General features: G+C 44.7%; 1 protein-coding gene across 1 annotated transcript in view; it reads right to left on the bottom strand.

The window, feature by feature from the left end:
- Positions 1 to 1,677, bottom strand: part of LOC133014290 (lysozyme C-like) — a 1,720-nt gene extending 43 nt beyond the window's left edge. The window contains exons 1-4 of the mRNA XM_061081489.1: positions 1,504 to 1,677; positions 597 to 755; positions 293 to 371; positions 1 to 214 (exon numbers count right to left, since the gene is read on the bottom strand). The exon at positions 1 to 214 is cut by the window's left edge and continues 43 nt beyond it. Of these exons, the coding sequence (XP_060937472.1) occupies positions 148 to 214; positions 293 to 371; positions 597 to 755; positions 1,504 to 1,630 (432 nt within the window). The 5' untranslated portion in view covers positions 1,631 to 1,677 and the 3' untranslated portion in view covers positions 1 to 147. The remainder of the gene's footprint in view (positions 215 to 292; positions 372 to 596; positions 756 to 1,503) is intronic.
- Between the last annotated feature and the right edge of the window lie 10,823 nt (positions 1,678 to 12,500).

The raw sequence follows: 12,500 nt of genomic DNA, 5'->3' as shown, positions 1-12,500 counted from the left end.
ATTTGTATGAGCAGAACCAGGTTGAAATCACCACATTTCTCTTCTCTGATCAGGAAAATGAAGAAAAGACTTCAGTAAAGATTATAATTCACTTGAGACAGCAGAAACTGTCCGGAGCCTCATGTGGACAGGTCTCAGATGTTGGTTTTACAGACCACATCCTGCCAGGTAGGACGACAGGTCACGGCCCCGACAGTTCCGACGCCACGCCACCCTGAAAGCACACAGAGGGAGGTCACTCATCCGTCCACACGTGGACGTGAACCCTGTCAGTCATGTGATCAGGTCTCACCAGGCTGCGATCCCGCTTGGATCCCGGACCACTTGTTTGGCACATGTGATCGCTGTGCTGATGTCATCAGTCAGGAGCTCTGTGGACACACAGGACGTGGTTGAGACATCAGAGTTTTACAGGATGAAGACATTTCTCACCCGACGTTAGTGATAGAGGGTCAAATATTTGTTGAATATAATATAAGTTGTAAAGTGTTAGTGAGGTTAGTGATGGTGTTACTAATTGTAGGTTACAGGACCAGGAGCCACATGATGAACAGTGTGAAACAGTGTGAGTCTGGTTGTGTTGGTTCTTCACTGACCGCTGCATCGGATGTTACAGCCATTAGCAGTGCGCGTCTGGCCGTCGTTACACCACCAGCGACTGTTGATCTGGAAGATGCCGTAGTCTGTGGATCCGTCAGTGTTGTGGTTGATGGCTCCTGTGTTGTAGTTCGACTCCCCATGACTCAGACAAACCCCTGAAACATCACAGAGTCTCAGATCCTCCAACACAGATCCACCATTCTGTCATCAACACGTTTGTTCAACATGTAACAACCATTTATATTTATTCACTCCATGATTCTTTGGTTCAGACAATAAATAAAGACAAAGACACGTCCACTTCCTCCCACCGTAAAAACATGAAGCCAAAATATCCACAAACGCTGCCATCTTGTGGTGATGATGCCCCGCCCATAAACTGTAAGACGCATCATGAGTCAGTCTCAGCTGTCAATCATTACTTCCCCCTGAACAAACATCAGTGAGACAAGAACGACCTAAAAGGACAGAAACCATCTTTGACAAACATTAATTTAACGTCTACTTGGTTTTTTTAGTTTGGTCCATGTCCCACCTGCTAACATGGAGGAGGAGGACGGGGACATATACTGCAGCCAGCCACCAGGGGGCAGACTGTGGTTTAAAGTCTAATGCTTCTGCGTCGAAGATACGACATAGTTACGCACATCGCCTCCGCACGGGGCCGAGCATTCATAAGTGCTGTTACCCCTTCGAACCACCAGGGGCAGTAGAGTTTCTATGCAGGTGTTGAGTGTCTTCTGGTTTCTGCTCCCAGTCGTCTTCAGACTGTGGCTCAGAGGATCAGCTTCAACCCAGAGTCATCAATCTGGCCTTAGACTTAGTGAAGGTGCTGGTATGGAAACAGGATCTTCTTCTACATGATGGAATCTATCTACCGACATCTTGTCAGTTTGTACTCACAGTTAGCCAGGCTGTTGCCACGGTAACCGTCCATCCCTTGGCTCTTCAGCAGTCGGGCCAGTTGACAGCGTTCGTAGACTCGAGCGCTGGCCACGGCCACGAGAAGCAGAAACACCAGAGTCCTCATGATGCTCCTCAGCTGATCGTCTCCACAGCTGCAGCTCAGGAGCTTTTATACTGGACTGTGTTTGGTTTCAGATCCGTTATCAGTGGAACGTGACGTGAAGCACAAAGGCCGATTCCCGGTTCAACTTCCTCTGCGACTAAAAAAGAGAAGTAAACACGAGGACCAGTTCCTGTTGGACCTGTGGTCAACGTGACTTCCAGTTAAAGTTCAGTTTCCTGTAAACACAGTTCACTGTTAGTGTCCTTTTAATTAAAGTGTTGACTTATTCTCAAACATTTACTCAGCGGATTTGTTGTGTGTTGCTACATAATCTGACAAACTGGGAAAGATTTGACTTGTTGTTTTGGACTTTTGTTTGACCTGCTCTGGCCGCCTGTGGCCACTAGAGGGCCCGGACAAGAGCTGAAGAAAGTTAATGGAACAAATGCAGATTTTATTCTTTGTTTAATTGAGATTCTTTTTAACGATCCAACGAATCATCAGCCAAAGAAACTTTTTGGGGGCGTTTCCTGAATCCGGACGTTAGGGGCCAGGCTGCTCTTTGATTGGTTGGTGGGTGAAATACAAAATCAAACAAATACTGGGTTTAATTTACAAACTTGATTTCATTCTTTATTCATGATTCTTTTCATGATGTATAATGAACCAGGACAGTGGAGGATGTAAAGTCTGGTGAGGAAACGGATCCTGGATTCAGTGAATGTGTCTCATCATCGGATCCAACAGGAGAGAAGAGAAGAGGAGGTTGAAAAAGAAGTGATGAAGGAACAAAGAGAGGGAGGGAGGGATTAGAAGCACTGAAGAATTCGAGTCAGAGGAGAATATGGATGAAGAGACAGAACGATGGAGGAAATGACTGAGAAGAGATGGAATGATGGAGGATTAAAGAGGAGGAGGAGACGAGAGGAGGAGAGAGGAGGAGGAGGAGAGGAGAGGAGGAAGAGAGGAGGGAGGAGGAGGAGAGGAGGAGGAGGGGAGGAGGAGGAGGAGAGCAGGGCACGTTGTTAATTTCAGGGCTGGTATCTCTGAGGCTGCAGAATATCCAGGGTCACGAGAGCAGGACTTTTATTCTGAAAGAGAAGCTGACACAGACGGAGGGATTAATATTCATAACCCCCATAACTATAAACTGATCATTACATATTAATACAGGAGCTGATGGAGGCTTCACATCTCAAACTAATGTCACATCCATACAACTGACGGGATGAAGGAGCAGTAATATAGTCTTCATCATCTAGTCGTCTTCATCATCCTGGTCCAACATCACCTGCTGCAGAACAAGAGGACCAGAGGAGGAGATGTCCACATGTCTCCGTGAGGAGGAGGAGGAGGAGGAGGAGGAGGAGGAGGAGGAGGAGGAGGAGGAGGAAGAAGAGGAGGAGAAGTCCACATGTCTCTGTGAGGAGGAGGAGGAGGAGGAGAAGTCCACATGTCTCTGTGAGGAGGAGGAGGAGGAGGAGGAGGAGATGTCCACATGTCTCCGTGAGGAGGAGGAGGAGGAGGAGGAGGAGGAGGAGGAGGAGGAGGAGAGGAGGAGGAGGAGGAGGAGGAGGAGGAGAGGAGGAGGAGGAGAGGAGGAGGAGAGGAGAGGAGAGGAGGAGGAGATGTCCACATGTCTCCGTGAGGAGGAGGAGGAGGAGGAGGAGGAGGAGGAGAGGAGAGGAGAGGAGGAGGAGCAGCTCCTTCAGCCGTCTGTGCTGTGCTCCTCCTCCTCCTCCTCCTCCTCTTCCTCCTCCTCCTCTTCCCAGCAGGAGGTGAACCAGTGTTAACTACCTCATCATCTTCGCTTAATCTAATTGACTTTTCCACAAATGTAAAAATGATTAAACATAACTAGGCAGCTTGGGGGGGGGGGGGGGGGGGCTCTCCAGGGCATATGACTGTGTGTGTGTGTGTGTGTGTGTGTATCAATCTGGTAGAAATGTAATTACACACAGTGTGAGGGTCAAACCAACAGAGGTCAAAGTAGCTGCTGCATGAAAATAACACAACAACACAAATTAGAAACAATTCAATAGTAACATTCTGTGTTGGTTTGTTAATGTTTTCAGTTTGTGTGTCGGAGATTTCTGTTTCTAACACAACACAGGCGGGGGGGTAGTGTTAGTGTAGAATCTGTACTTTATTCTACTGACTAGAATAAAGTACAGATTCTTAGTGATTCTACATTATGGGAATTTTGACATTATTTATTATTATTATTATTATTATTATTACATGTCATTTAGCTGACGCTTTTAAGCACAGAAGAGTGGGGATTGAACCGGCAACCTTCTTGTTGGAGAACGCCCACTCTGCCCCCTAGGCCACCGCCCCTTTTTCCGAGGATAAATGATCATTCAAAAATAAGGAAATGTTGCATTAATGCAGAGTATTATTCAGTTAAACACTTTAACTAGAAGATAACATTCAGAACTATTCTTTTTATCTAGAGGAAAATTTAAACGGTACAAAAAAAGGCATTAATGCTTTGTTCATGTGAACCTGAAAATAAATCCTACTTTCTCCTGAGAAACAAACATTTAGTTTGTTTATTACTCTTCTCACAGATCATCACAGAATGAGTCTGCAGGTGATTTAACGTTTTCATCAGAACGTCTCATCATCTCCAGAGGATTCTAGAGAGAAACACAGATGAAGAGAAATGAGTGATTTCATTTATCTGCTCTTCAACTAAACACATGTGATGAAAAACCAAGAGACGGAGAAACACCGAGAAAACTTCTGTGTAACCCAGGTTCTCTGAGTGAAGGGGCTCTCCAGGCAGATCCACCAGATTCACATCTGCTTGTTACCGTGGAAACCAACGATCACATACAGTGGTGCTTATACAGCTGTGGTGAAGAGTCATCGGGTTCATGTGGAGACATCGTAAACTGACCCGCTAGCGCGATAGAGAACTCGTGATCGGAAACATGTCCCGACTGATCGGCCCTCGAGTCGCAGCAGCTGCAGATTCTCAACATATTTAGATACATCGCCAACATTTGTAGAATCATAGTTTATAGAATTTATTTATAGAAACACTGCCGACATGAAGAAGAACAAATGTCACAATAGAAACATTTTTAATAGAAGAATAAAAGAAACATTGTTCTTGTTGCTTTTCGATACAAAGCTCACATTTGAACGGTTTCAGAAATAAGGGTTAACCCTTATTAACCCATCGGGGGAAATCAAAAGGGTTTTAAGTTTTTCTCTTTGAAAGCTTGAACATTATAGTTTTATGGTTTTCAATTCAAAGCTCCCAACTGCATTGTCTGCTTTTTACTGCCTGCTGACTGCTTTAGTGTTAAGGGGTTGATGTAGTGTGTCTGTGTGTGTGTCTGTGTGTGTGTGTGTGTACACACACTGCAGATTTAGCACTGCTGTCATAGCAGAATTGCAGCTGAACTCAAGCTGCTAATGGATGAAGCTCCTCTGGGGCCTTCAGCATCAGAAGAACCGTGAGAAGAAGGAGACGTTCAAACCAACGTGACACGAAACATGAGAATCTGAAGCTTCACGTGTTTCTTGTTTCCTCGGATCCGTTAGTTCTGGTTCCACGTTGTGATTTAAGGACCAAAGAATTCAGTCTGAAATACATGCGTCCTGTGGTCATCACCCATGTGGGCGGAGTTTACCTATACTGGACTCTGATTGGTTGACCGCAGTGCTGCAGTGCTACAGTTCTCCACAATATTGCATTAGTACAGTACTCCACAGTATTACTGTAGTCCACAGTATTATAGTACTACAGTACTCCACAGTATTACTGTAGTCCACAGTATTATAGTACTACAGTACTCCACAGTATTACAGTGCTACAGTACTCCACAATACCACAGTACTCCACAGTACTCCACGCTAGTTCAAATGCACCAAATGAACGTCCTTGTGGTTCTAACATTATATCGGAGGAGGAGAAGACCTCTTCTTCTTCTTCTTCTTCTTCTTCTTCTGTTTAATTCTGTCTCTACTTCCTGTGATGGGTCCAAAAGTCCAAACTGTCCAAAGTGTTTTCAGTGCAAAGCAACAGAACCAGGTTCAGTTTGATCCAGACCCAGAACTCCTCTTCTGCTCTGAGGAACCGTTCACACCTGATGTTCAGCTTCACACTGAACCGAAGAGTCTGAAGCTCTGAACCAGGTGTGAACGAGTCCTGAGTCTTTATTCACAACAGAAAGACAGAACAGGAGAGTTTGGATCTTTTGGATTTATCATGTAGAGAAACAAACAGCTGAACTGTGACTGGAGCTTGATGCTGCCACCAATACTCCTGTTAAAGAATAATTATCATAATCCTATTTCCATGGCAACAAATCGAGAAGTTTTTCGTCTCTGCAGAGAAAGTGTTGTGTTTGTCTCAGTGTCAGATTGAGGAGATTTTCTGCAGAGTTAATAAATGTCAGAGCTCTTTATTGACCCGACGAGATCACGAGCCTTGGAGCTGATCACGGGTTTGATGCCCAAACAGCAGGATGATTGACAGCTGTCTGTTTGATGCTCTGACAGCAGAATGATTGACAGCTGTCTGCCTGTGACAGATGTCTGAAGGTTCATATGAGAAAAAGCTTGTTCAATAGATGAGTTTGTTACTGTACTGCACAGACTCTTTGTTTTTAAATACCAGTCGTGAATTTCTACATTATTTGTTTTGTTTGTTTCGAGTTATTTAAGCCGAACATTTGTTAAATCATAAATAAAATAAAGTGATATACGCACTGTATTTCTTCTTAATAATTGTTCAGAGGCTGAAACACACTGATTCTACTTTAACTACTCTTGTCAGGACATGTATCTGATTTTCTTGGACAAACCACCAACAGGAAATATATGATTGATACTTCTATAAACTCACAGTTACAGTTATGTTTCAGCTCCTCGGGGTAGATTTAATATCTGAGGTGAACAGAAGTTAATTCAACTCCTGCAGCAAAGAAACAGCAGAAATCTAATTTTCTTCAGATAAAGTAATGCACTGTAAGTTTTTGATTGATAAAGCTAATCATTAAATAGTAACGGAGATCATAAAGTAATCATTGTATATAAGTGTTGACAGTAAGAAAGCATTTGATCCCACCTGAGGTTTGAATGATCTGCACGATGACGTCTGATCGTGATTTAATCTCATTATCATTAATGAGCTCTTTCTGTAAAACAGCTGAATAAAAGCCACGTTCCTCGGCCTGTCCACAACTGATCCGTCTCTTTAACTGAACCTCACAGGACGGATGACGTGTGCTCTGAGGATCTGTGCAGCAGAATGGATTTCACTTCTTCAGGAGGTTTCTCCTCGGAGCGACTCATTGAAATTCAATGGGAACATTGGTTATCTGACTCAGAGCCCGGTGGCTGCTCTTTCCATTTATTTTTATCTGACTGGAAACAAGTCTACATGAAACAAATGTGAAGGGATCTTCGTTATGTTGTTTAATATAATATATATATATATATATATACTAAATCTATATCATTATGAAACTGTGGAGGCTGTCACAGCTCAGGTTGATTCTCCACGTTTGACATCCTCCACATGTTCCACAGGATTCCTGAGCATCCAACTGTAGAAGCTGTGACATGTAAAGACTTAATCTCCTTTGATTTGTAGAAGAACCCAGATCAGAGGAGATCAGGCTGCCCCCCCCCCCCCCCCGTTGACATTCAGCTCTGACCACAGAGATGAAGGCCAAGACGAGAGTTTCTTTAGTTTTGTCTGCAGTAAATTCCTAAATAATAAATCTGTTTCATCAGAAACCACAAATGACAAATCAGAGACGAGCTCAGTGACCTTTGAAGGGGTCAAAGGTCAGAGAAGAAGAAGGACGCTGACTGTTCTGAAATCAGTTTTCTGTTTCTGTAAAATGTGATAAAAATGTTTCGGTTTTAAAACTGATCAAAAATAAACTGAGACCACAGACGTCCTTGATCATCAGTGTGTGTGTGCACGTTCCTGTGTGTGTGTGTGTGTGCACGTTCCTGTGTTTGTGTGTGTGTGTGTGCACGTTCCTGTGTGCGTGTGTGTGTGCACGTTCCTGTGTGTGTGTGTGAGAGAGTGTGTGTGTGTGTGTGTGCACGTTCCTGTGTGTGTGTGTGTGTGTGTGTGTGTGTGTGTGTGTGTGTGTGTGTGTGTGTGTGTGTGTGTGTGCATCAGGAAGCTGACATACTAATGCAACGCAGTCATAATCCACACTGCAGCTGTAACGTGTGTGTGTGTCTGTCTGTGTGTGTCTCCATCCATATGTGTGATCACATCTGTAAACACACTGTGAATGAGTGCAGCATCGACTTTCTGTCTGGAAAGTTAAAGTGAGATAGTTATGATCTGGTGCGCCATCTACTGGCAAAGTGAATAACTGTCCGGCAGGTTCACCGACCGTCTGACCCTGAATCGCAGCAGGAAAATATAAAAGAAGAATTTTTCTTTTTGGATTCCGACGAGAAAAATCCATTTCTTTGTCCTTCAGAAGCGTTCAGATGTTTCCTGGATGAAAGATGATCTGTGTCATTACTCTGAGAATTGATATGAAAGAACCTGAGCTGTGGATATTTATCTCCTCCATCTTCTCTGTGTTTATCTCAAGAGCTTCGTGATCTCTCCGTTCCTCCAGCGTTTCACACCATGTGGCTGCAGCTCAGGGTCACAGGGTCACAGGGTCACAGGGTCACAGGGTCACAGCAGGGCATCATCACTGCACTCAGCGTTTATACATTCAGTGAATCTGGCGTCTGGATAAAAACTTACTGAACTCAGATTTATTTATCTCCATTACTTGAGAGATTCAGTTTCTGCTAGACGACGTCAGGCTGTGTGTCTGGAAACATAAGAGCTGTTTATCTAGAGCTTTGTTCTATCGGCTCTGATGGAAACAATCAGGTGAACAGCAAACAGCAAAGAGAGAGAGCGCCTACGTCCTTGTTGAACTGAAAGACAAACTTCTCAATTGACCACATCGTTTCCAACATTTAATAATCCCACATATCAGGGGTGTTCATAAATGAACTGAATGTCACTTCACCTTTTCCATCACCATGACGCCCAGTGAGAGTCCGGGCGATGGCGTGCACATGAAATATGTGAACTTCCTGCAGAAGAGGTTTTTTATTTGCATTGAACAAAAACCTTTTGCTTTGCATCGTTCAACTTTTCTTAACGGGTTTTTTTCACGTTTCAAAAACCTGCGGCGTTTACGTGAGAATGTTATTAGTCAAAAATCAGAGATTATTTATGCACCTGGATCCAGGTCTGCACACCACACACACACTCTCACACACACACTCTCACACACACGCACACACACACACACACACACACACTCTCTCACACACACACACACACACTCTCTCACACACACACACAAACAGTGGCGGGCCAAAAACCTTTGCACAGAGCTTAATATTAAGACTCTAATGTTTGGTGTCCCCATACTTTTGAACATGTGTAAATTAGTAAATAGCTATTTAATAAGGAGTTTATTTACTGTTTAATATCAGTTATCTTATTCTGCCTCCAAACTGGAGTGTGTGTGTGTGTGGCTGTGTGAGTGTGTGTATGTGTGTGTGAGTGTGAGTGTGTGTGTGTGTGTGAGGCTGTGTGTGTGTGTGGCTGTGTGAGTGTGTGTATGTGTGTGTGAGTGTGAGTGTGTGTGTGTGTGTGAGGCTGTGTGTGTGAGTGTGTGTGTGTGAGGCTGTGTGTGTGTGTGTGTGTGTGTGTTTGTGTGTGTGAGGCTGTGTGAGTGTGTGTGTGTATGTGTGTGTATGTGTGTGTGAGTGTGTGTGTGTGAGGCTGTGTGTGTGTGTGACGCTGTGTGAGTGTGTGTGTGTGTGTGTGTGTGAGGCTGTGTGAGTGTGTGTGTGTGTGTGAGTGTGTGTGAGGCTGTATGTGTGTGTGTGTGTGTGTGTGTGAGTGTGTGTGAGGCTGTATGTGTGTGTGTGTGTGAGTGTGTGTGAGGCTGTGTGAGTGTGTGTGTGTGTGAGTGTGTGAGGCTGTGTGTGTGTGTGTGTGAGGCTGTATGTGTGTGTGTGTGTGTGAGTGTGTGTGAGGCTGTATGTGTGTGTGTGAGTGTGTGAGGCTGTGTGTGTGTGTGAGGCTGTGTGTGTGTGTGTGTGTGTGTGTGTATGTGTATGTGTGTGTGTGTGTGTGTGTGTGAGGCTGTTTCCCAGTCTCTCCACGTGCGTCTCCTCTGCAGCAGCCGGCTGTTCGATGAGAACATTCAGAGCTAAATGTCTGATCGATAGACGCTGGCAGCCGCTGCTGCCACCAGAATACTGAGGGGGGAGTGGGGGGGCGGGGGGGGGGGGGGGGGGTGGGGTGAGAGGACGTACGTTTGTTTTTCTGTTTTCTGCTGGTGAGACAGAATAAATCTGTCTGATGAATATGTAAATGTCACCTTTCAATCTTGATGATTTTCATGTTTTGTTCCAGACGCCGGTTCGTGCTTCGCTCGCTTTCAGCTCCCAGCATGCATCAGCATGCAGCTCCCAGCATGCATCAGCATGCAGCTCCCAGCATGCATCAGCTCAGAGAAGGTCGTTGATGTCAAACAGGAAGTAACCCTTGAGTCATTAGAAACATTTTGTCCCGAGAAACCACAACTTCCGGTTTCCTTGTTCTCAGGCAACACCCACACAACATAAAGGCATCACTGTTGCTATGGTGACGCTGCTGGTCTCATTTTAGCGGAAACATTTCATTTCCTTCAGCGACTTACAATGAGCTCATCAAACAACAAACCCACAACAACAAGAATCATGTACACTTTGCTTCAAGAAAGCCAAACTACAAAGTGCTGCTAAATATTTATATAGTGTTTATTTTATATTTATATTTTTTATCCAGTCACATGACTCAACTGCAAGCGATACATTTTGTCACGATTTAGATGAAGGAGATGGACCCAGGTGCAGAGTTTTAAAACAAAAGGTAATTTTAATTAAAGAAGTTCTTTAAACAAAACAAACGTGAACACTAAAGGGGAAAAAAACAAAAACACAACGAAGCTTACACGGGGATTCAAAGGAGAAGAAGCTCAGGAGATCAGGACCATGGACGACTGCAGAAGAAACGAACAGAAGACAGAGGGAAGGCAGGGGCAATTAAACACAGGTGTAACACATGAGGACTGAGGAAGACAATCACCGACAGGAAGTGAAGACAGAAACAACACACAAGAAACAGAGACTACAAAATAAAACAGGAAACAGAAAACACAAAGAGACTGAAATCAACAAACTAAAATGACAGAACATGACACATTTAAAGCATAGCTAACACTTCCTGTCACTTCCTGTAACAGTTCCACCTCATCGTCGTTCAAACATGAACTGAAGTCTGGATGTTCCTGACATGCTGACATGTTCCTGGCATGTTCCTGACATGTTCCTCACATGTTCCTGACATGTTCCTCACATTTTGCTCACATGTTCCTGACATGTTCCTCACATGTTCCTGACGTGTTCCTCGCATGTTCCTGACATGTTCCTGATGTGTTCCTGACATGTTTCTGACGTGTTCCTCACATGTTCCTGACGTGTTTCTCGCGTGTTCCTCGCATGTTCCTGACATGTTCCTGATTTGTTCATGACATGTTTCTGACGTGTTCCTGATGTGTTCCTCACATGTTCCTCACATGTTCCTGACATGTTCCCTTGCATGTTCCTGACGTGTTCCTCACATGTTCCTGACATGTTCCTGACGTGTTCCTCACATTTTACTCACATTTTCCTCACATGTTCCTGAAATGTTCCTGACATGTTCCTCATATGTTCCTCACATGTTCCAGACATGTTCCTCACATATTCCTGACATGGTCTTGACGTGTTCCTGACATGTTCCTCACATGTTCCTCACATGTTCTGGAGGTTCTGTGTGTGAGAACAATCAATGTCTGAGTCAGTGTCTCTGGACATGTTCTGGATCTTCTCCTGCAGCCTCCTGGTAACATGTGTGTAACATGTCCTCATGAGTCCATGTGAGGAACCAGCAGGACAATGTGTGGAAGCTTCTCAGTGAGCGAGTGGACGTGTGGACGAGGTTTCTAACACGTGACGTGAAACCTGAAGAACACAAAGATCTCAGGATGAAGAAGAGGAGCCGGACACGTGGAAGACGAAGACGTCCACTTGGAAACACGAGGAGATTCCAGATCTTCTGGTGATGAGGCCGACGCCGTGTGGAGGAGCTGGAAACAACAACACTGATCTGTCCACAGCAGAGTTTATACGTCATGTCCCGCCTCCTGCTGCTCTACAGACTCCGCCTCTGCTGCTCTACAGGCTCCGCCCCTCGCCTGGATGTTCCCACATGTTCCTGAATGAGTCTGACCCGACAACCTGCTGCTGCTTCACACACATGTTAATTAAATGAGATACGTTTATAAAAGGTTTATATTAGTATAGTATTTAAGTCTCTGCACCTCCTTCTCCTCCCTCGCTCCACGCCAAGCTGCATTGATTAAAGTCTCTCTCCTCTCTCTCTCGCCGCTCGCCACCTCCAGCCGCTCTTTGTTTTGCAGATAGAATCTGACTTTCAGTCGACAGACACAACAGCAGCTTGTTCAGTCCATTTAGCTGCAGCTACATCACAATGTTATCAGGGAGTCGCTGGAGCTAACACTGCAAACAGTGTGTGTGTGTGTGTGTGTGTGTGTGTGTGTGTGTGTGTGTGTGTGTGTGTGTGTGTGTGTGTGTGTGTGTGTGTGTGTGTGTGTGTGTTGCACACTGCGAACTGACTGATAACACTGAGACTATTGATCCTGGACCCAAACAGCCTTGATCCTCTGATCCACAGACTGGTTGAACTGGAACATGGTGGAACACACCAGCTACAAACCTACATGCTTTCATCAGACTGTGAATGAATCACTAAACTGAAGACAAACTCCGCTCC

Source organism: Limanda limanda, chromosome 1 (genome assembly GCF_963576545.1).
Source record: "Limanda limanda chromosome 1, fLimLim1.1, whole genome shotgun sequence".
Classification (NCBI taxonomy): domain Eukaryota; kingdom Metazoa; phylum Chordata; class Actinopteri; order Pleuronectiformes; family Pleuronectidae; genus Limanda; species Limanda limanda.
The sequence above is the reverse complement of the archived record's forward strand: the minus strand, read 5'-3'. Positions and strand labels throughout refer to the sequence as shown.